Source organism: Lepisosteus platostomus, chromosome 8, assembly GCF_059453375.1.
Source record: "Lepisosteus platostomus isolate fLepPlt1 chromosome 8, fLepPlt1.hap1, whole genome shotgun sequence".
NCBI classification, from domain to species: Eukaryota; Metazoa; Chordata; class Actinopteri; order Semionotiformes; family Lepisosteidae; genus Lepisosteus; species Lepisosteus platostomus.
In genome coordinates, this window is record NC_142618.1 from 57,274,447 (window position 1) to 57,298,187 (window position 23,741).

The 23,741-nt window shown below is 38.2% G+C and overlaps 2 protein-coding genes across 2 annotated transcripts in view; one reads left to right on the forward strand and one right to left on the reverse strand.

Annotated features, from left to right (window-relative positions):
* Positions 1–13,902, reverse strand: part of avl9 (AVL9 cell migration associated) — a 30,921-nt gene extending 17,019 nt beyond the window's left edge. Inside the window, exons 1-7 of the mRNA XM_088643999.1 lie at positions 13,662–13,902; positions 7,513–7,633; positions 6,667–6,752; positions 6,322–6,393; positions 4,739–4,828; positions 3,037–3,103; positions 742–782 (exon numbers count right to left, since the gene is read on the reverse strand). Coding sequence (XP_088500125.1) covers positions 742–782; positions 3,037–3,103; positions 4,739–4,828; positions 6,322–6,393; positions 6,667–6,752; positions 7,513–7,633; positions 13,662–13,745 — 561 coding nt within the window. The 5' untranslated portion in view covers positions 13,746–13,902. The remainder of the gene's footprint in view (positions 1–741; positions 783–3,036; positions 3,104–4,738; positions 4,829–6,321; positions 6,394–6,666; positions 6,753–7,512; positions 7,634–13,661) is intronic.
* Positions 13,903–14,856: 954 nt separating this feature from the next.
* Positions 14,857–18,425, forward strand: lsm5 (LSM5 homolog, U6 small nuclear RNA and mRNA degradation associated). Its single transcript, XM_088644002.1, has 5 exons — positions 14,857–14,996; positions 16,206–16,301; positions 16,844–16,871; positions 17,426–17,498; positions 18,153–18,425. Exons 1-5 carry the CDS (start codon positions 14,951–14,953, stop codon positions 18,183–18,185), a joined length of 276 nt encoding a protein of 91 aa, XP_088500128.1. The 5' UTR covers positions 14,857–14,950; the 3' UTR covers positions 18,186–18,425.
* Positions 18,426–23,741: the final 5,316 nt, after the last annotated feature.

A 23,741-nucleotide genomic window follows, 5' to 3' on the forward strand; every position in this document is an offset into this window, starting at 1 on the left:
TGTGTTGCCACTTTTAGGAGTCTTAATGGAAATGACCTCTCTGCAACAGTTTAACAGTAATGACAGAAAATATAATACTTTTCCAGTCATTCATAAACATAACTAGGGGAATCCCCAAATGTCATGGTTTAATAAGAAAAATGGAAAATCCACAAAGAAAGAACAGAAACAGCCTCCAGACTTTCTTGGATGTTTATGGTTTTCTGTTTCAAACTAAGTTATTTTTCATTTGAATATCAAGTATTGATAATTACATAGCAATCTCCAAGTTTCTTGGAGATGCAAAAGGGTCCATCAATCACATATTACATAGTATGAGCATTACAGCAATCATTACACCACTTATAGCACATACTGTACATGTAACATTTTCTATACAGCTTTGTTTTATTAACAAATTTGGAATAAATTTGGAAACAGGGGGACATACACCAGGCATATTATATACAAAATGTGTTGTTTAACTGAGGATGTTCTGGAGTTGAGCAGTGCACTTTAGAATTAAGAATAATAAAACTAAAATCCTTAACTTTACAAACTTGTTTAAAATTCTAAATTTTATTTCTACAAATGATAAGATGTTCTCATTTTGATAAATATGATCCACGTAATGACTCAATGAATCACAGCATAATCTTCTTAACAGTTGGACTTCCTCCATATAAAAGCCTTGTTTATATTGGCTCCCTTTTAACACTACTCACTAAAGTGGCATAAATATTAATTAAAAAGCAATATTACCTTGTGTCGAAATTGAAGTATCAGGTCTCTAGGAGACAAACCTAAATAGAAAAGAATTTAAAACATGAAACATATGTTGTCACATAACTTGAGTAAAAAATGCAAACAGTCATATGTCCTGTGCTTTCGGAGTGCATTATTTTTGCATAGGCATATTGAAACAGACCGCTGAAATATGGAACTGTGTACCAGAAGCAGAGGTGATCAACTGGGAATAAAATTCCTTCATTAATTTACAGAAATGAGAGTTATTACAAGTGAAGTGAATGAGAGGAAAATCAGCTCTCAATTTTTCCTTAGGTTTATTTACCTTAGGTTGCATATGGTATGTAGGCCTCACACATCGGTAGGCATGGAAACAGTGACAGAACCAAGCAAGACCAAAAATGGCGGCCAGACACGAGACAATCAGAAAAGGCTTCATTGTTTTTTCACAAATGAGACAGAAGGAACTGCAGAGAAAATAAATTATTGGTTCTGTTTTGAAGCATAGGCTACATCTTTCAACACAGGCCTCCGATGAAATAAAGACATACAAAATCCTTTTGGCAGCACCAAAATGCTTTATTACTATGAAAGATCAATAAAGGACTTGTGTTGTATTGTGTGAAATGATAACTATAAAAGTAAGTTTTAAAATCACACGGTGGTGCAGTTATAATGTGCAGACCTACATGCATTTGCTGACTCAATTAAACATAAATAGAAAAAAAAGCAAAAGCAAGAATTAGGGCAACACTTAGACATACTGATGTATCATACCAAGGTGCTTCAGTACTAGTCCACATAGTATAATAAATACAAGAATAAAATAATATTTGAAAGACCTGAAAAAAAAACATTTAAATGTACAAATTTAAAAGTATTTAATAATATAGGCAGAAAAAGTCTATTTTGATTATATTTAGGATTCTAAAAAAATACTGAGGATCCAACTCCAAACTGTTTCTCTACAACAGGTGTCAGGAATAGATCATTATGTAAATTTACTTAGATTTTGTATTAAGATCAGTAGACACCTGTCTGCACAAACGTTTGTGGGTGTATGAAACAAACTGTCCAGTCACGTTGTGAATCATGAGTCAGTGAGACTATTTGACAATAGTCTAAAGTTTCGATATTACAGAACTTTTGGGTTTGATATTCAAGCACTTGAGCTACTTATTCAGCCACAGCTTATCTATTCCTCTGCCTTCCACCTATGTTATATTTTTGTGCTTTACCACTGTCCCATTTTCTGGATATGACAAAAGAATTCATGTAATATAGCTTTGCTTTTGTCCATTTTATTGCAGCATTTTCAAGTTTTCACATTATTTGATCCAAACCATTCTACATAAACGTTCTCCTTCATTTTTTAAACTGCATTCATGCGAGTTAGTATTTATTCCCTAACTAGATACTTTTCTGCTCTAAACATAGACAATTCTAGAAGCACTGTAAATTGATCTGTGTATTTGTGAAAATAAATTAATTCAAACCAGGATAGATCACACACAGTTTTTTTTCTAAACCCATGAAAAATTGTCTCTGTATTGTCACTGTCTGCATACCCTGCGATGGGCTGATGTCCCATTTAGGGTGTAACCCCGAATGGTGCCCTATGTTTCTGGGATAGGCTCTGGGTTGCTATGACCCCAATAGCAGGAATTTGTAGTCTGCAGATTAGATTTATTCATGACGGCTCCTCTAGAAATTATTTCTCAGAATCGATTTACAGTCTTGCATGACGTGGGTGTCTTTCACCGCTAAAAAGAAGATAAGGAATTATTTATAGAAACACTGAGTTGTTTGCAGCATGTATTTCTAGTAAATAAACAAACTGGGCAGCTCTCTCTGTATAGTAATACTTTTCTAGGGACAGCAGCTGGTTTTAAATGCGAAATGCCACCATTTTCTTTGTAGCACATGAATTTAATAAAAGCATCATCATCATGCACTGTATACACTTTTTATAATAAAGCAAAAGTAATCATTCTGTCTAATTTACCATCTCAGGACGTTCTGCATGTAATGTATAAAAGCTAAACAACAATTAACAGACGCAATGAAAAACAGTTAAGAGAAGGGGGCAACACATAATGTACACGCTGAAATCTTAACTTTTTTTTTGTCAGCGGGACAGCTGATTGTATTTCAGATCAATGTCTCAAACGGCCACTGAAATACAAATTACAAAACATAACGGAGACATGTTTGTCAGATCCAGGTCCCCTGAACACCGCCCCCCCCCCACTGTCATGCAGGACGAGGCTCTTGTCAGGCAAGCGGTTCGTATGAAAGAGATGAGCTTACCGAGATACACCTGGGATCCCTCCAGGGCTGTCCCCCCCAAAGAGCCATTCATGTGTTCATACAGCTCCTGCCATGAAAAGGAAGACTGAAGTCAAAAAACGATCACTTCCGAACGAGGCTATACAGCTGTAAACTGAGCTGCCTGTGTTGACATTGGTTTGCAAGGCACATTCTGGGAACATTTTTTTCTTGATGCACTATGAGAACCTCATATGCAAGCCCATAATGACTGAAATGCACATAAAGAAGAAATTAACAGCCTGCACAAAATCACAAACATGAGGAGCTGCTGTAGTAGAAATATCACATGAAAAATGGGTCACTCCACAGCTTCAGAGTTGTAAAAACCTACTTTATACAGGCAATACAATTGCCTAGGACACAATACTATTGCTAAAAGACACACTAACTCCCCTAAACACATCCCTGGGCTGCTCCTTAAAATAAACAGCTTTGAACACATTCATTTTAAACAACATTCTGCCAACCATTATTACATGTAATAATAATACTTATAAAAGAATACTGTAAGGCCAACAGGTGGAACACTTTCTATAAATTCAAAATTCACTGCCACTCCCCAATCCCATACCAGTTCGACAAGTTGGGCCAGTGAAACCGCCAAAACTCAATTTTCATTCAATTGTGGAAGGCATTGTATTAACGGTGAATAACACAGCAATGGAAATGATCCAGCAGCTATCTGTACCAAATGTTAATTTCAATTGTCTTTAAAAAAGTTAAATTGCTAATATATTAAATACTAAAGTAACAACGCCTCAAACTTAACTACTGCTACTGATAGTAGATAAAAACAGGTTGAAAGAGCACCAGTCTCAGTCCTGCTGCTTTCATTTGAATTTATCATCACCAGCCACAATATTCTTAATTATATGATGCATAATAAATAAGTAAATTGTGCTGTGAAAAAAAACGGAAAAACTCAATATAAATATCATTTATTTCAACAAAAAATTAAAGTTAAATGTTAAATTTGCAAACGCACCTTTATTTGAAAATTTGCTTAAGCAGAGTGGTTAAAAAGCTGCCCATTCCAGGCAGACCATACTCGGAGCCTAACCATTTTACCCTCTTTTTGGAAACTGCTCCATGTAAAGTGCTAACTTACAGAGCTCTATTAATTAGCTGCTTATGATGTATGTATATTCTAAAATGAAAGCTGCTTCATGTGAATTATTTAAAGATTAAACATAAGCAAATATGTTAACACAAAACCTTAATTTAAAAGTGTTGGAAAAGCTATTTTGTGTGCAGCAATAATAAAAAAAAGAATGTACATAGTCTGGTTATAAATAAGCCATTCAGCTGTTTCTGTAAATTTTATAAACAGGTTTTATGTTAACTATAAATTGTATATCTAACAAGTTAAGTGTAACTAATAAAAGACATTAAAAATGAATTTTAAAATATTTTGGTATTCACAAATATACTTATACGATAAAACTATGAGGAACAGGAGAAGAATAAAAAAAACCTATAACCTAACTACGATCTCCAAACTTCTTAGAGATAGTACAAGAAGTCTCTAATTGTGCAACTACCAACTTATCAAGTAATTCTGGAAGGGAGGAAAAGAAAAAAAATGAATCATCTTGGACACCGCAGAAAGACTCGGCCCATATCTAATCTTTAGGAGAGTTTTAGATCCTAGACACAGGTTAAAACTCATTAAGGCACTCACCTTTAAAATAGATATCTGAGAAAAGTCTTTTTCTTCAAAGTAGGCGTGGGTGATGAGCTGCAGCTTGGCTTGTAGTAACCCATATAATGGCTGGAGAAAAGAAAGGGCTGTCATTCAGGTGTTGCATGAAACCGCACAGTTTTCAAGAACAATACTCAGGGAATTTTATTTTTCAAAACTGCAGAATGCAGCTCACAACAAACATTTCGCCTTCCAAATATTTTCTGGCACACCAAACCTTTTAAGAATAATTAACACTGCTATCGCAAGAAATAGCATTTAACCCAAACTGAAACATAGACCACATTTTTCATTAGACTTCACTTGTTTGACTAGACTTTTAATCTGAAAAGGAGACTTATTTAAACAAATTCAATTACAATATCTAGTTCAATGTCACATAGAGCTCCAGATCTATACTTTATAAACACAGTTTGGGAAACTGTCCTAGAAAACAACTGCATTTTTTTGGTGACTTTATACTATTTTAACATTGTTTTAATGAAAGGTACCAGCTTGTCCAAATCGATCTTTAGCAGATACTAACACTCCAAATACCATTATGGATTATGAGGATCACTAAAATAAACATCTCAAATCTGTTGCCCGACAGGGAAATGCTTTATTGCCAGCAAAAGGGCGCTATGAATTTGTTTAAAAATACTGCTTTGTATTTAAGGATTTAAAAAAAAAATCACAAACATCTTTAACAAAATGACCTTTTTCTTTAATGTAAATTCCAGAACTGACACTTACTGTCACTCCTTTCTTAAAATATCTAGTTTCATTCAGCTCATCTCACTACAGCACAAAAGACATCTGAGAGACCTTTTTTTATATTTGAAAATGGAAAGGACTAGTTCATCGGCAACAGCTTGCATTTTCCTCTTAAATAATGTATTTTGTGCTAAATATGATATTGTATGAATTCAGCGTGATGTTATGTTCATTTCTGCTTTAATGTTTCATGTTAAATGCTACAGAAAAAGCTTCTGAGTAAAAGAGCAAGGCCCAAGAAAGTGCTGAAACATTGAGCTGAATGCTGCTTCAATGGCTGACACAGCATCTCGCAATGCTAATCTGCTTTCTCAGCACTCTCCTCTGCAATCAGTTTTGTACGGTCAATCCAAAACCAACTGCAGTGTTATGGTTTGCCAGAACAGACAGCCAGCTGGGCACAACATGGGCAAGACAAAACAAGAGAGAAACATTCAAACAGCAAAACTATCACCACAAATAAATGATTGCTTGGGAAAAACAGCAAGATGGCACAGGCAGATGATTAAAATGTCATGCACAGCTCGTTACAGCCACCGCTGTGATCTGTTGTATCTCGCACTCTAGCTCAAGGAGTTAACTGTATATATCAAGATATTCTGCAGCCATGTGAACATGATTCCCTTTTGTTGCTTTGAACCAGGAATTTGTCAAAGTATTTCATTGCTACCTCTCAACGTTTAGCTCTCTTTTTTTCTCTCCTACAGAGTGGCTTTCCCAGAGACGTATGCTTTTTCACTGAATAAACCCGACCATCCAAATATCTGGCTGACCAACAACAGCAACACGTTCGTCTTGTGACTTACCAGTCTGCTAAGAACACACACGCTCTTCTGAACCGTTTCTCTGGTGATATCTGCCTGACGAACCTTCAGGGCCTATGGAATATGAGAAAAAAAAATCTGAATTTGTTAAAAAAAAACCAATTGTATTTTACATTCATAACTGTATTCATGTCGACAAAGCAATTAAAAAAGCAGGGAACACAACGTCATATATGATTGCACACCACTGTAGCATACCCACATTTTCCCACTTTCCTGCTGGGCAATGTTAACAATACAGGAGGTTTTCCAAACTAACTTAAAAAAAAAGAAATTCAAAGAAATTAAACGAGATAGGAACACAGAAAACTCTGAGTAGGAACTAACCTTGGCCTCTATCTGCCGGTAGCAGGATACACCATAAACACATTTCCTGTCACCACTTCGAGGAGGTAAGTGAAAATAGATAGTGTCTGCAAACAGAGAAACACTTTAAGATAAACTTATATCTTTCATAAAATAAAGTGTGCAGCTCTACAATACACCTCTGTCTTAAATAGCATCTGTGATTTCTCTCACACTTCCATGAACTTCTATCACCAATCGATTACCGATACTGCACTTTACTCACCAGCTCATTCCTTCTTTACTGTAATCAACGACTCCTTACCTACGGGCAGTGTTCCTACTGACATTGACAGCACAAAGGCACTGCACTTCTAATATGTACATTTGTTTTACTGAGAATTATTTATTTTTTACTTAATTCTTGTATTTATCGGATAACTACTAAGTAGCCCAGGATATCACCTCACAGTTAAATGTTCATTATTTTCTACTGTGGCATTTATGCAATGAAAAATCCCATGGAAGATACTGATTTTAACAGAGAACATTTAAATATTCCTTTACCAACCCTTGAACCCCACATGAAAAACTTTATCACAGCAAAACGACAGTATATGAAAGAAGTCTAACTGTCAGACTTGAGAGAGCCGTGCAGATATCTCCTCATATCTCAAACACACTCCATGTCATTATTTGCATAAACATACCACAGGGAGAGATAACCAACCTGTACCCAGTTCTATTAAACGCAATAATTTGCAAATGCTAAAAGAAGCAACATCAGTCACAGAAAATCTATAATATACATCATATGCAGGAGTTTTAAATGTTGAGAAGCTTTTATCTTGCCCTGTATCTTTAAACTGCATTTCACAGACTTCTTACCTTCTTGGTAATTGTGGGCTCCATCGGGCAATGCTAAGAATGGGAGATACTTCCACTCTTCAGGCAAACTGCTGCTGTCATGGCCCTCTTCTGGGATCAGAGGTGGATAGGAAAACTCAACCTGAGAAACCAAGTGGCATGAGTGCAAACTTAGCATGTGACACTAGCAGATTTAACACAGAGGTTGCTCTTAAATCCATTAAAGGGTTAAAGCAGAAAAAGGTACTTTTGACCCATGCGATTTTACTAAATCACGTTCAGTTACCATAGCCAATGCTGTTTAGGAATTCTGAAATTGCCACAAAATACAATAAACTCTTTAGTAAACCTTATTTAATGGTAAATACAGTACAGGCTTTGTCTTATTTGGTACAACTGATGTTACAGTGTCAGTAATTAAAATGGCTAGAGTAAGTACCAGTTCATCACAAAGGCAAAGTGCAAAATCCTAGATTTAGACCACATTAGGAATAGGTGGATGACTAAAATGTCATGCTTTATTATGGTCTGCATAACACTAGGAGTTTTATAATTTCCTTACATGCCCACTGTTATTATAAAGAATACATTTCAATATTCCATTCCCTTCCAAAGAAAAGCTGAAGAACGGACATGTAATGATCATGACACAGACTGTGAAATATTCCTTCCATCTGGGAAAGTCCCTTCTGCACAGGGTGCCTTCTAAACTACCCTGATCCCTCACTCTCTCCACACTGCCTGCTTTACACCTCTAAGAAGAGATTCTTGGCATAATGATTATAAATTCAGAAATAACTTTTATAAATGTGTAATGAAATAAAAAACTCATGGAGTCAGTCCAGAGAAGAGTCCATAAGGGTTACATTTCCAGGCACGAAGCAGTGTCCAGTGCTGGACCTGGAAAGCCAGTGGGTTGTGGGCTAACTGACTCCAACTCAGCTTTTACTTAGGTTTAACCACAGCTAAACCAACTGGTTACCGGCTTAAACAACCCGATTCAACAACTGACAAAGCAGCATTTCGATTTTGGTGACCGTTTTAATTAAAAACATGATTACAGATCTGGAATCCATCAAGAGAAGAGGGGCATCCTACCCTGGCAGGATGACAGAACTGCATCTTCTTCAACTTGAACAGAGACTGCAAGGGCAAACCCAAGAACTCAAAAGCATCAAAGGCACTGGCAAAGTTGGGGAGGACACGACAACTTATAGGACACTTAAAACTGAGAAAAGGGGCTACTTTCTTGGCACAAATGGACATGGAAGTCCATTGTCGCAGGTGGTTCCCTGGGCTCTTTCAATAAAGAGCTGGACGAGATCCTTGGTTCGATTAGCCACCAGCAGGTTGAATGACTTCCAACCCTCTGTGACCTCTCTTAGGTCCTGGAATCTGCGTGAAACAGGAACTGTATTTCGGAGACCACTTGTGAAGCTACACTACCCCTTCGTAAGTTAAGAGAAACCGGCTGCACGGGCAAAGAGATGAGCCCCCCCCCCCGTGCTGCCTTTGAACTGAAGCACTGCAGACAATAACGACATCGTCCCCCAGATGCCTGCCGTGTGACCTCAGCTCATTTCTCCATTCTACCTGCACCTTCAAGCCTGGCTGCCTGTGAGGCCAGCAGCTGGAATGTGGAGAAGCACCGGCTCCTCTTATACAATGGACAAGGTCACTCACTGGGCTCCTATCAGGTAACCGGTAAAACCTCTTCTCTGATGAGGACGATTACAGTGCCCCGTAAACAAAGACGGCTCTCCTCGTGGTTTGATCCGCTATCCAATCGACCCCAACCATCGCACTTTAAATTCCACATGAGAGTTAATACAAATTAAATTCTCCGTTGCACATAATATTAAAAGAAAATGTCGCCAGAGAGCCTGAAATCCTAGAGCTATACTTTTAGAGATTATCAGATTATCACAAATAATTGCTGTTTTGTATTAGATCACATCGCCACCTGACAGACTTTTTATTTATGGCACTCCACAGTGTGCGTGTATATATATATTAGAGGTTTTAAAAACACTAAATCATTACTTGAACCAACAGCATTTGTTGCTATTATAAAGCTTCTCAATTTCACAATAAAAAGATCAATAAAATAAAGTGACAATTACCGAACCTGCTAAAATACTGCACTGTCAAATGCAGCAAACAGATTAAATATAAACTAGTAGAAACGCTTAAGTTATATAAGATAACCGTCTTCAGAGTAAGTTCAATTCATTGATCCACAAGACTTAATCTCGTGAAATGTGCCAAACAGCTCTGAAAAGATCGCACCCCATGATGGTTAAAACTAATCAAATTAGAGTAGTGTCACGGGAGTCTACCTTTAAGACAACGGGGAAGGCAAACAACCAAGGTGTACAGTATATCCAAGATATCTCACAAGTGTTATACCTGTCACAGCAGCATCACAGCATTCTGGATCAATGCATTTCCAAAAGCAAAAACACAATCAAAGGAAACTTCAGCAATTTATAGATCTTTAGTAATCAAACAGAAAATAAATCTTCGTGCCATTTGCTCGATATTGTACAACTACAACCAGCGGCTGAAAACAAGCGTGCAGGTTTTAGACTGCCCTGAGACAGGTTAGTTTAACTAATTGCTAATCATGTGTTGATGCAACAGTAATCCAGCTCACTATGAGAGGGAACCGTGGGATCAGACATTAAGTGTGTGTGTGCTTGGCTGAGGAGCCAGTGGTGTGAAGCTCCCATCCGTGGGATTATGACAGAACAGCCCTAAAAGGTGCTTCACTGCTTCTTGTCTGCTTTGATGAAACTCTTAAACCTACTATGTATACTATATGCACAGACACATAGATGATTTCTGAACTGCTTTTTGCTTGAAATTTTCACCCAAAGCACACGTAAGTTACAAGGATTTAATGATGGGGCTTGGTTCTGTTCATATCAATAATTCCTTGCATTTATACAAAAAGTGCTATATATCGAAAGGCGCTTTATATACAGGAGAGGACCCATTTCCACCACTCAACTGAGGCACCTGAGTGGCAGTTATGCTGGGCTAGCAGCAACACTACTACACGAACCGCAGGTGGCAAAGTGAGAAACTGAAACTTTAAGTGAGAACTTTGGACAGACTAGATTGTGTAAGATCCCAGGTGGAAATCAGCCAGGACACCACAGCACCTACACAGTGAGAGTGCCAGGAGATTATTCACCCAACACTCAGGGCTTCGGTTTAATATCTCATACACAGAACTGCATCTCATCAACAGAAATATCAATCACCACTTATAGCCACAAACTGATTTTCCCTAAGTGGCCTCCGTACCCAGTACTGACTGGGGCAAGAACTGCTAAGTTCCCAGTTTCTGATGAGATCAGCTCACAAAGTGGTCATGATGCTGTAGTACAGTCTTCCGCGATTTTTACTTAGTTCAAAATTAAAAAACAAACATTTAATCAAATAATGATACAGTACAATAATTGTCCGAATAAGTGAAGGTCTTGGACTGTATGAAACAGAATTACTATGTTGATGCGGTAACAGAGACACAGATTATCAAAGATCTGATTTCATTTTGGAAGTGAATCTTTCTTCCTCTCAGTGAGAAGTATTTAAGTCTGTATCATCACCTTATATCCCTACCAACAGTCTTTCTCACACCTGAAGAAGGCTCCACGGCCAAAACGTTGCGTTTTCTTTCTTCTCTTTTCAGCATGGAATACACCTATAACTTGTTCCTTGATCATTTGTTATGGTTCTCTAGAGCATATATAGGTATAGATATGTATAAGTTCCACAGCTACCTACTGCATATAAAGAGGTAGTTCTAATTTCAGTGGTGTGAGATTATCTAAGTAAGGCAGAAATTACATGTCAAAGAACTGTCTTTACCAAGTTATGTGTTACACAGAGGCCAGTTATTTCTAATTGATAGTCTGTGTCCACAATCTTGTTAGAATTGACAATTACTTGACAAACAAACAGAAGCCAAATTATCTCAAACTGCATTTGATCTGCAAGACATTTGATTTTTCCAAGCCTGCAGTGGTCAGAAAGACGTACGTCCCCTGCCCCCCCAGGCTGAAACCACAGATAAGCCGTTGTCAGTCCTTTCCCTGCTGAAACAAAACCCGGTGTGAGCTCCCTCCAGCTCACCAAGGAGGAAAACCTGTTGTGCTGTGCCCAGTTTGCAAATGTTTTACAATTCAGCTGAGCCTTGCCCACGTCTACAGCCTGCTACTGAGTGCTGTCAAACAGCTTTACAGAAACATGGTGGACTGGTGAGTGAAATGTATACTTCAGGTGGCATTCAAATTCACATGGAAACAACTTGGAGAGTGTCAGGTGACTGCAAGCAGCCCCTGAGCTTTTCAGGGATCCTTTATCAACTGTCAGTGAAAGACCACAATCACTTTCAGCTTAATTGGGCATCCATGAGTGAAATGTTTAAGAGATACTGTATAGTTTATAGCAGCATTGTCCTGCATTTGAAAGTTGATTTTCATCCCAGCAAATAAGTGACCTTACACAATATTATACCCAAGAGCATAAAAACGATTAAGCAAAGTTTAAGCATCTACATGCACACACATACAAGGGACACCCCTCAGGTCCTGGTGTTTTTAGGAGCAAGCAGTAGCTCTGAATATGACTAATCTCTGGCACTTTCACAATTCCAAACATCTATACACTCATACGTATTACACATAGCTCTAACGTTTTGCAATCTACTCTGAGCTAAGTGTATCAGAAACTGTTCTCTATATTTTTGCAATTGTTCTGTAATTTGTTTCCCCATCGCCATTCACAGGATCCTAACGGAGTACAATAGAATTTGATCTCCACAGAGAAACACCCTCAGCTGCCTAGATCAGCGCTTTCGCACAGTACACGGCTTTAATTAAGAAGTGGTTTGCGCTGGCCTGACCACAAGGGCGCTCAGAGGATTTCTGACACTACTGCTAACATGTCAGTGTCAATATGCAGTCTTTCTACAAAAGCTTGCTGGATGTTTCATATTCCTCTTACCTAATACTTTCTCCGTCAGACTTATCATCATGAAAGCACACTCTGTTCCGCTAGTGCCATTCCCCTATCCTGAAAACAGTTTACACTCTGTACTGCAGAAAACGGTGGAGGCGATTTTTCAAAAAGACCCTTCTTCGACACTGAGGTGGACTTGACGTTTCTACCCATTACAGCTGGGGACTTTACAGGACAAGTACGGTTCTCAGGGGAACAACACTGGGACCCCAGCCGAGATCTGAGCCCGAAACTTTGAAGCCCTACCCTTACAGCTATATCACAGTGCAGCCTAGACATAGGCGAGGGGAAAGGACAACTTCTGCAGTCGTGTGGTGTGGTGACAACACCGATAAATTAATTAGATACGTCTAACTGAAAACAGACCGCGGATAACTAGACTAAACAAAGTATTTGCCTTCAAAAAACCCTACAGAGCACAGGCCTATCTGTAAGAAGCTGTTTTAGGGGCTCGCTAGTATTTTTGGGGAACCTGAGATATTACGTACAGCAAAGGAAAATACACACAATCATTGACCTACAGTATGTCCGGGAACATGAAAAACGGCCGTTTATCTGATAGAGGACTGATTTCTTCATATCTGAGAACATCAGTGCTCCGCATTAGTGAGGCAATCTCTGCAAACACAAGATGCTGAATTTAGCCATCGGCTTGCTTTATGCAACAGAAGGTTCCTTGTTGAATGCACATATCCAATTCTCTGCTAAACGAGCCATAAACACGCACGATCGTTCACGGACCTGGAAGTATTGCATTTTTTTTTTATCTGGAATCAGCGATAATCGCAGGCAGGGTTTAAAATGGGCTGTCTCGCACGGTTGAGAAAGCAGTTTGTCACCCGGGCTGGGCGAATCGCGCTGCTGTGGATGCGAGGTCCGATCCGAGTCCCACACCCCCTTTCCAAACAGTGTTGCTGTATTTCTGTCGGCTGACACTGACTCAAGCCCTCACTCCCCCCCCACCCCAGGCAAACGAGAAAACACAACCAGCAGGAAAGGCGCCCCGTCGCGTTTTCCAGAACATACTCCGGGCTTTTGCAGTGGTCAAAAGCGCCTCCGCCAGCGGCAGGGAAACATTTTTCCCCAACGTGCGGCTCCCAGTGCCTTACCGCCTCTCAGTCTGTCTCACCGCATCTCACCTGGCAGCCTTTCTTGTGATGAAAGCCAACAACCACTATGTGCAGCACGGGGCCCCTGGGCTCCTCTCTCCCATGAGGCTCCATGGCTGCCCACCCCACCCCCGCGGATATGCCGGCCGCGAACGGACGCTGTAGGGAAGCCGCAGACGGACTCTCGCCGGGATCTGAACCTGCAGGGCTCCTGCTCGCCGGTGTTGATGGCCGCCTCTCTCCGTCACCAGCGGCTTCGCTTCCGCCTTGCGGGTGACGTCAGGGGAGCCGCTCCGCCCCGCAGCGCCCCCGCACGGCCGCAGGCGGAACTGGCGCGTCCAGCCTCGCCGCACACCTGGTACATACACGTACACGCATGTTGTGTTTCACCTGACATTATAGATTATAGATTACATACGTACGATTCGTCATATGGCGGAGGCCTGAGCAGTCTTCGCTAGGTATTAAAACAACGGAAAAAATACTGGAACAGTCATGAGAATACTTATTAATACTGTCAACTTAATCAAACGCCGCGGTCCAATGTTTTGAATTCGTCTAAAAGATTGGATGTTTACACGCCAGTAGGAAAAAGGCTTTGAGGTACACTATTCGGTGAAGTTAATTATTTTGAAGCTCCTCTATAGTTAAATTCCCAGCCTCTCTCACTCTCACCTATGATCTGAACCTCACAGTGCCTTCTTCCTTTCTTTCTTACCAAAAACCCAAACACACATTGAAAATCTACCTCTACCATACATGTCAAAAGCTCACGCCCCATAATTTCTATCCCTTTATTTTATTCTGTTGATGCATATTTTGGCACATAACCTGTTACCTTTTTTGTTGGTTTGCACATTGCCTGTTGTTGTTTTTTTGCACATTGCCTGTTGTTGTTTTTTTGCACATTGCCTGTTGTTGTTTTTTGCACATTGCCTGTTGTTGTTTTTTGCACATTGCCTGTTGTTTTTTGCACATTGCCTGTTGTTGTTTTTTGCACATTGCCTGTTGTTTTTTGCACATTGCCTGTTGTCTCTGTCTTTCTTTTGCTACACAATTGTATTGTTGTTGTTGTTTTTTTCTCTTTGTACTACTTATGTCCGAGAGCTAGCTAAATAGCATTTCGTTATACCATATACCATGTATATGAGTGTAATGACAATAAACTTGAAAACTTGAGCTGGTTCTCGTGCGAGCAGAAGAACATCACACCGCTCTGTTTTCTAATATACATTAGGTGACGGTCGGGTGTCGATTGTTTCTGTCTGATTTGCACGTTGACGTTTTCTTCGATTGGTCGAGTCTACCTTCCTTCAAACATGGCGGCGGCTCCGGCTACAAACCCTTCACAATTGCTCCCGCTTGGTATGTGAATTAAAAGTGAAGCAAAACATTTTAACGCGAAGTTGTTGAAGTACTAAGACCTATCTACGTAGTAGAACCGTCGGTGGTGTACATTAGCCTTTTTTACAATCTAAAAAATATACCAGACGCGTCTATAGCCTAAGACTGCCAACTGGCCGGTTTTAATAAGGACATGCAGGTGGTCCGTGAATTAACCCAATCGTTGTTCTTTTTAAATTATGAATTGAAGTATTGAGTTGCAGTTATGTATCTGTCCCTCATTGCACTGTAGTGCTAAGTTTGTCTATACGCAACTTTCCTGTAAATTACTTATTTTTGTTTATGACTTGGCCCATTTCTAAACAGTCCAAACACGGTATTGTCTTAATCTTTGCTGTAGTGTTTAGCCGAATATTTCCCAAAAAGTAAGAAAGAACAAAAAAAAAAGTAGAAGTGTTCGTTGACGGTTTATGTTCGCTAATGTGAAATTATACCTCGCTGTGTCCATCTAGTCATGTTATTAATTAACCAGATAAGGCAGTAGGGAACAAACGATCATTTCCATGGTGCAATGGATCTGTTTATAAAGCAGGGCATTTACTGTAATAAATGTGTAATATGCCAATGTGTAATATGTGTACACGGCATCAGCGTCTCTAACACTCCAAGCTTCCGCACGAAGTTGTGGATTATTATTATTTTCTTGTAGATGAAACAATTCCACATCATATTGTATGGTTATTCTTTGCCGTCTCACGCTGTGTGTTACAGCAATAACTTCCTCGATTGTGTCGACTTACATCATTAAAACATTGTATTTATCGTGAGCAGAGGAAAATCCATTTTTTTAAATAATTTTCCTCTTTTAGAAGAAAAAATGTCATTTATTTTGCTAATGAGGTCGATGATATCCAATGAACTTGTTTTCGGAGCAGTTTATTCTTTGATCATGTTACTTGTTTCGAATATGTTTAACCCCCCGTATCCTTGAAGTCTGTTCATGAGCACTGCTGCTGTCTAAAAATGTCCGCTTAATTTATATTTGTGTCAGTGAAGTAATCAGTTCTAGTGATTTCTCCTGTGTCATTCTGATGTTTTTATATAACAAGGGTAACTTACCATTACAGTATCCTAGAAGTGTCAGCAGATGTGGCTAAGTTCTATGAAACAGCTGAAATCTTATCACAGTATTCCTTGTTCTCTCCTCTCCCCTCCCGTTATCTTCTTTAGAGCTTGTGGACAAATGTATTGGTTCCCGGATTCATATTGTGATGAAGAACGACAAGGAGATTGTCGGCACTCTGTTGGGATTTGATGACTTTGTCAGTATCCTTTTTACAGTAATATGGATGTTGTATATCATCACATGTGAAGTTAAGACTAACAGTTTTGATCAATAGTAATAAGTAATGGAGCTAGTTGGTTGTTCAATATGTTGTCTTTTTTTCAGCATTGATTTCAAGATTGCACATCCAAGAAAAACTTTTTTACCAGGTACAGACACATTTTGTAATTCAAAATGGGTCATAAACTGGTGAATAATAGAATCTTTGCTTTTCTTTGGAATGGCAGGTTGTATCATGACAAAAATATACAGTCTGGTGGAGTATTCGCGTATTGTGTTGCTTGAGATAAAATTCCATTAAAGTGAAGCAAGGTCACATCATAAAAATTCAACTTCTTGCAGTAAGATTGTACTTGGCATATGTTTTACGAACGCTTATGCACAATGCAGTGTCTATAATAGAATTGTTTTACGTTAAAATATAATAAGATGTAAAATACTAAATCTATTGCTGAAAACTAAAAACATAACAATTTATGGTTTTTACTTTGTAAAACATGCTTTCCTTTACTTGCATTCTCAGACATGGTGCTTGAAGATGTCACTGAATTGTAAGGTTTTGTTTTGTTCATGCTAAAATAAGAAATGCTATGATGTTCAGATTGTTACAGGCAAAAATCTTTAATTTTCTCAATGAAAATGAGCACTGAATTAATGCATATTCAAATTGCAATTTGTTTTCTTACATAAGAAAGTCTGTTACTTTATTTACATCTTGACTCGTGCATTTGAAGAGTTAAATTCTGATCATACTGTAATTTTTTTAAAGAACTGGAGTACACTATTTTAATAACTTCTAGCTTTATTGCCTTTAGACATTAGCAAAATAAAATATAAAAAATCATAATCTTAATAAAAATGTAATCAACAACAATGTTGTATTATTAATTTCAATTAATAATTCATAGTGTCATCTTAACACAATTCACAAATACCTTTCATTACTAAAATCGCTTGTGTTCTCATTTCAGAGAATTTGATTTTTGTGAATTGCTTATGGGTACAAAGTTGTTTATTTGTGTTAGTTTTCTTTTCATTTTAAGGCTGTACTATTAGTGATTATCGATTAGTAGCATAGTTTATTTCAGGAAGCCTTGTTTTTTAGTGAGATCACACCAGAGGGAAGGAGGATAACCAAACTGGATCAGATCTTATTGAATGGAAACAACATCACCATGGTAAGTGTGTTAATAAAGGAAAACCTAATGGTGATACTTTTCTTGTGATTTATACAGTTTAGGCAATGATTCCTTTAAAATTGAACTCAATTGACAGGCCACAACACTGTCAAGCTGGATATACCTACTTACTTGCACTTATTTGTGTTTTTGTATTGGATGTTGTTAACTTAAAAACATTAAAACATTAAAGATTTGAATGTAATCTTTTTTTAAGGAAGAAAGTATGTGGTGTTGTTCCATGTTTTATAACAGCAATTTACTTTGTTAAACATCCATTTTATTTATGTTTTTAGAAGGATAAAGCAGATGGATTTTGGACATTGATTAAATAGTTTTGGCATCATATTAATTAATTGGACAGACTGATACATTTAAGTGACTTGTAAATGTTGCATGAGGACTAAGCTATTAATGAGGGAGTTGGTTGAACACAGCTGATGGAAGTGATTTAACTTGCTGAATGAAAAGTGAATATCAAGCACAAAAAAAAAATTAAAAACAATTTGTCCTGCTTCGTAAGAGCACATTGAGATGTTTGTACATTTTAATGGTACATAAGCATTTTTTAATTTGAAATAATTAGATCTGCTACTTTTTTGCAGCTTGAAAACCATTTTGGTATGCCTTTCCTTACTTAATGTCTTTTTACAGCTTATTCCTGGAGGTGAAGGACCTGAAGTATGAAGAGAGGAGACATATTCTCACCCTTTTCTGGATTTGAGTTTGCCTTCACTCCAGTTTTCCTTTTTTGTGTGTTTTATATATAAAGGTTATTTTTTTGGAAAAACATTTTCTTATGGGAACTCTTTAATTTTTGCCTGTTTAAAATGCCTATACCCACTTTAGGTGTGATGAGTGAATTATGGCTAAGTCTTGCAAGACTCATTTGTTTTTTGTAATAAAAACATGCTATTGGAACTGAAACATGAGTGGCATTTAATGGAAAATGAACATGAGAATGTCAGGACAAAACCAGTAAATATGTCAAGCTAAGCTCAGATGTTTGTTAAAGCTAAGCAATTGTTTTTTGCAATGCAGTAATACAGGACATTTAAATCATTTATGGTATCACAGTTCCATGACTTTGACTCTGTTTTCATGAGATGTGGAGTGCTACTTGTGTTGAAGGCATTTCTGGAAAAGCTTTCCTCTCAAACAGGTACTGAGATTTAATAACAAATGCAACCACTAGAGGGCACAGGCACTGCAGAAACCTTTGCAAACTCTATAGCTGCATGTTTAACATCAACTACATAAGCCAGAGGCCTTGCAGTTCCCTGTTCAATCAGCAATTTGTAAGGACTTTGAACATGTGGATTCTCAATTCAGTGTTTCGGTCAAGTCACAGATGGCCATGTGTGGTCTTTGGCAGCTGCTCAGTATTGGCCTTTTCATTCCGGATTGCTGTTAGCCTAAACTGTGTAAATCAATCACCTGTTGTAGTGGTCTAAATGAAATTGCTCAAAGCTTTTACAAATTGAGGGCTTCAGATGTTGTTCAGAAATATAAAACCTCCTGGATTTTATGTTCTGGGGGACAAGAATATGTTCAGCAGCCACCCTTTACGCAGCAAAACAAGTTGATACCAGAAGTGCTCTAACTCATTGGGCAAGAGCTCCTCCTAGCTTTTATAGTGCTCAGGAGAGCAGAGAACTAATGACTCCCCCTTGTCCCCATAAATGGGACACTAGTTCATCACAGGAATTACATCAGTTATGTACTGCTTTTTCTCTGTTTTAAGAAAAGGCACAAACACACAAATTCATAACAAACGTACTAGTACATGTTTAATTATAATATAGTTTTTACAAAGATGACATATTGCAATTTTTAAATTCTGGTGAAGCTTCTCAATAAGAAAGATTGTATCTTTTCCAGTAGCCTCCTTATGTATCCTTCTTCATTTTGTTCACAATTGCTTTGTAGTGCAATTATCTGACACTTACTGTAGATAAAGCAGCACATATCCAGTCTTATTTATATCTGTGATCAGCAGTTTTCCTGTGCTGTTTCTGTCGTGTAGAGCTGAGGGATTGAGATGGCAACCAGAGTATTTGTGTTGATCGAGCAGTATGCGTCACGGCAAGCTTTTTTCCTCAGGCCGCTTGAGACTTAAATGTCATAACTGGAATGACCCGTAAAAGTTTCTCAGGCAATGTAGTGTATTCTATGTGCATAAAAATAAAAATTTCCCTAGAAATTAAAAAAACATTGTCTATCTTATATTATATTAGTCAATAGTGTGATATCCCACACACAAACAACACAGAAGCCCTTTTTTCATTTTACAAGTCTTAATTTACTATAGATTTTAGGTTTTGTATCAGCCATTGTGCTATCTTTTTATAAAGAAGATGATTTGGGTGAGGTCTTAAATGTGATTTTGTATAAGACAAAACAAGAATGATACCCTCATTAGATGTCAAAACAACATACAGTAAACTGTTCCTGGAGACAAAAATCCACAGACAAGGTAGAAAGTTGGGAACTCTTATACTGAAACATTGGCTATAACAATATCAAGTTCATTAATGCATTTGCTTTGTTTTGCAAAACTATGAACATTTCCTAACTACTTTTAAAATGACAGGCAACTTCAGCTGATGTCAGAAAGGCTCAACAGTTCCCTCTGGGGGTAAATGGTGGGTTTGTATTTAAAGTTTGACTACACAGCAAAAAAACAAAGTTTAATCTTGGCTAATCCATCCATCTGTTTTCTAACCATCTCATCCAATACTGCGTTACAAGGCACCTGTAGCAGTGGGCAGATGGCAGGGTACACCCTGGACGAGACGCCAGTTCTTTGCATACACTCAAACCAGGGACATATTTCCCTGAAGCAACTCATCAGTTTGTTTTTTTGACAGTGGAAGGAAACCAGATTTCAATCCAAATGTGGGTTTTACAAGTTACAGTCTACCTTGCAGAATTGTGGGCATCAAACAAGGTTGTTCGTAAGTTTCAGAAGTTCCATATTTTACCTATGATTATTAAGAAAAAATTGAACATTGATTTATTAGACTGCATCTTTGGCTTTTGTTCCACCAGTAAAGTGTCTGTTGAGGTATATATTAAAGTGTTTAAGTTTTGCTCTCTTTTCATTACTTCAATCCTGCCAAAATGTGGATTTTCAAAGTGACCTTTGTCCGGTTGATGGATGAACAAGAGCATTTGGCATGAGCTATTCACAATTCTACACTTGCTTCTTTTTCTTCAGGTTATTTTTCTTGTAGTATCGTTCTTCCTATTACAACCTTTCTTGGTTTTCCAGTTCTGGGTTAGTGAAGTACACACGTTTCTCTATATTAGTCAATTGTGCTTCAGGTACTACACCTTGAATATAGTGTGATGCCAAATATATAACTAAATATCTTCTACTCCATGTATGAACTCAGTTCTTTGGTGGTCATCTACTTAAAGTTTAGTCACTTTGTTTCAAGTGACCCAAATGTATCTGTAATTTGTAGTAAAAACAGAGACATAGAACTATTGCCTATTGATATGTAGTTTAACTTGTATAGTTATAGTCATAGTTAAATATGAGTTAAAGTCTGATAAATGACAAGCTTTGTTTCTTTTCACCCAAGCTTAGCAAAGCTGTATTATAAGTAGTCAACATTATCACATTAATTGAAGATAGTGCTGGAGGCTATAAGTAAATTATGCTCATTACATGTACATATTGTAACTTTTGAATGTGTCTTAAGACCTCTGCACTGCACTCATCCATTATTCAGAAGGGACCAGGAAATTCCCACCTGAAGGAATGACTTAACAAGCTACGTCAGAGATCTCTAGGAAACAAGGAGGTGACATTGATTGCTACACCTGTTTAATTAATGGGAAACGTACATGGAAAAGCATGAGGTAAATGTTTAAAAGATGGTATGTCTGCTGTGCAATTCCTGTCTCCCAACATTTCTCACACTTCAGGAAAGCTGTCCGTTCAAAATCGCTGCACTCATGCTCATTTCACTGCGTTTCCTCAAAAGAATGACCTTTTAACATGTGAAGACCTTTTAAAACACCCAGAGCTCAGAGAAAACCTTTCAGACCCATGTCATGCATGAGAAATTCCAAGTCTATGCCTGCAGGAGGATTTGTTGACATGTCGGTATAGCTCAGTCCGTGTTTTGAGGATGGTAGTTTGCTTGGGGCCTTTGCTTCCATGTTTCAAAGACAAGTGCTGCTGAATAAATGCATAGAGATGAAATTATTACCCACAAGGAGGGCACACTAACAGCACGGACAAACCCTGCTGTCGTGCCTTGTAGAACAATCAAGATTCTACAACTGAGAATCATGGACACAAAAATATTTTCTAAATACAGCACGCAAGGCAGATTTCTTGAGAAATGTGTCTTTTCTTGAAGGACATTTAAGAAGTACTTTCCATTGTCTGTTTCAAAATGATAAATCTCTTCTTCTTCATCTTTCTTGCACTAGTGTCTAAAAACTAGCAGAGATGAAAAATAAAAACAACACCAACTTCTCATTATTCATTATTTTAATTCCTATACTGAGGTATCCATCCATTTTGTCCATTAGTATGTACATTTCTAATTGGGAAACACCATGGTGGTCAGATTCTGTTAACATTGGAATATATTTACCTCACTTTAATATGGTATGTGTAGTCTACGTACATTGTAATTCTAGTTTAAGTTCTGAAAAATGTATGTAAAAGGTTTCTTTAAATGATTAGAGACAAGGAAAGGATTAACCCAGTTTCAGAATTTTATTATGTTTATTATGTCACAATATTAGCATAGTGAAGCACCCAGAGGTCACCCATTCAAGCACCATGCAGAGAGCACCCCAGGAATTGAACCCAGAGATCATGAGCAACAAGGCAGCAATGCTAATCACTGTGCAGCCCAGCTGCCTCAGATCAAATACATTAACACTTATCAAATTATGTCCCCACTGCTCTTTCTGCTGTTCAGTAAACACATTCTTCTCTCTTTTATGAAACTAATGTCTTTGTCCTTTTGCCCTCACTTCAAACAGCATTTTGCTTGTTTAAAAGAAAGCTTAGTATCCTTAAATCTAATCCCATAAGCACGCTTTCCCCCTTTTAGCTCTTTTATCTTTTATCTACACACCTTTGTATGTAGATTTGCTTTGCTACACTGACCCCTTCATTGGGCAAAGCTGTCAGCCCTGAAAACACCTGCTGTTCCTCCTGCTTCCCATAGGAAAACAAGGAAGCGGGTGTTTGTCATGGGAAATAAAATCACGGTTCCATACTTGGTGCACACAAACTTTAATGATTTTTCAACGACTGCAGCAGCAACAGATATCACTGCCGATGCAACAATAACAAAAACAGCAAAGGATATTGTCAGCAGCCATATCACTCTGCAACTCACAAATGGCAACCCACTGAAGCTAAGCAGCTAAGTACCTGGATGAGAGACTTCCTGGGAAAAACTAAGGAAGAGGTGTTAGTGGGGCCAGCAGGGGGCACTCACCCTGTGGTCCATGTGGGTCCTAATACCCTAGTAAAGTGACGGGGACATTATACTGTAAAAAGGCGCTGTCTTTCAGATGAGATGTAAAACCGAGGTCCTGACTCTTCGTGGTCATTAAAAATCCCAGGGCGTTTCTCGAAAAGAGTAGGGGTGTAACCCTGGTGTCCTGGCCAAATTCCCCATTGGTCCTCACCAATCATGACCTCCTAATAATCCCCATCTATGAATTGGTTTCATTACTCTGCTCTCATCCCCACTGATAGCTGATGTGTGGTGAGCGTTCTGGCGCACTATGGCTGGTGTCGCATCATCCAGGTGGATGCTGCACATTGGTGGTGGTGGTGGAGGGGATCCCCATTACCTGTAAAGCACTTTGAGTGGAGTGTCCAGAAAAGTGCTATATAAGTTTAAGCAATTATTATAAATATATTAGCTTGACATTCTGAATTATATTTATATTCTTATTCTTATAGTTATAAAATTATTACAATAAAGCAATTACACTCCATTGAATGTACAGAATACAACAAAAAAGTTTATAATTAAAACATTAAAAAGTCCAGTGCCAGACAACTCTATAGTCTGATTAAAAACTGTGTGCCCATAGTGTCTGTGGAGAACAGGTTTCCATTGCACCCTGCGTAGCTGGAACAGCAAGGGAACATCCACTGGCAGAGGCAGGAACAGTCCTGGTGTCAGGGGGTAGCAGGTTCCTCCACAGAAGACAAGGCACAGAACCAAGTGGATGGAGACATAGTCACCTGTC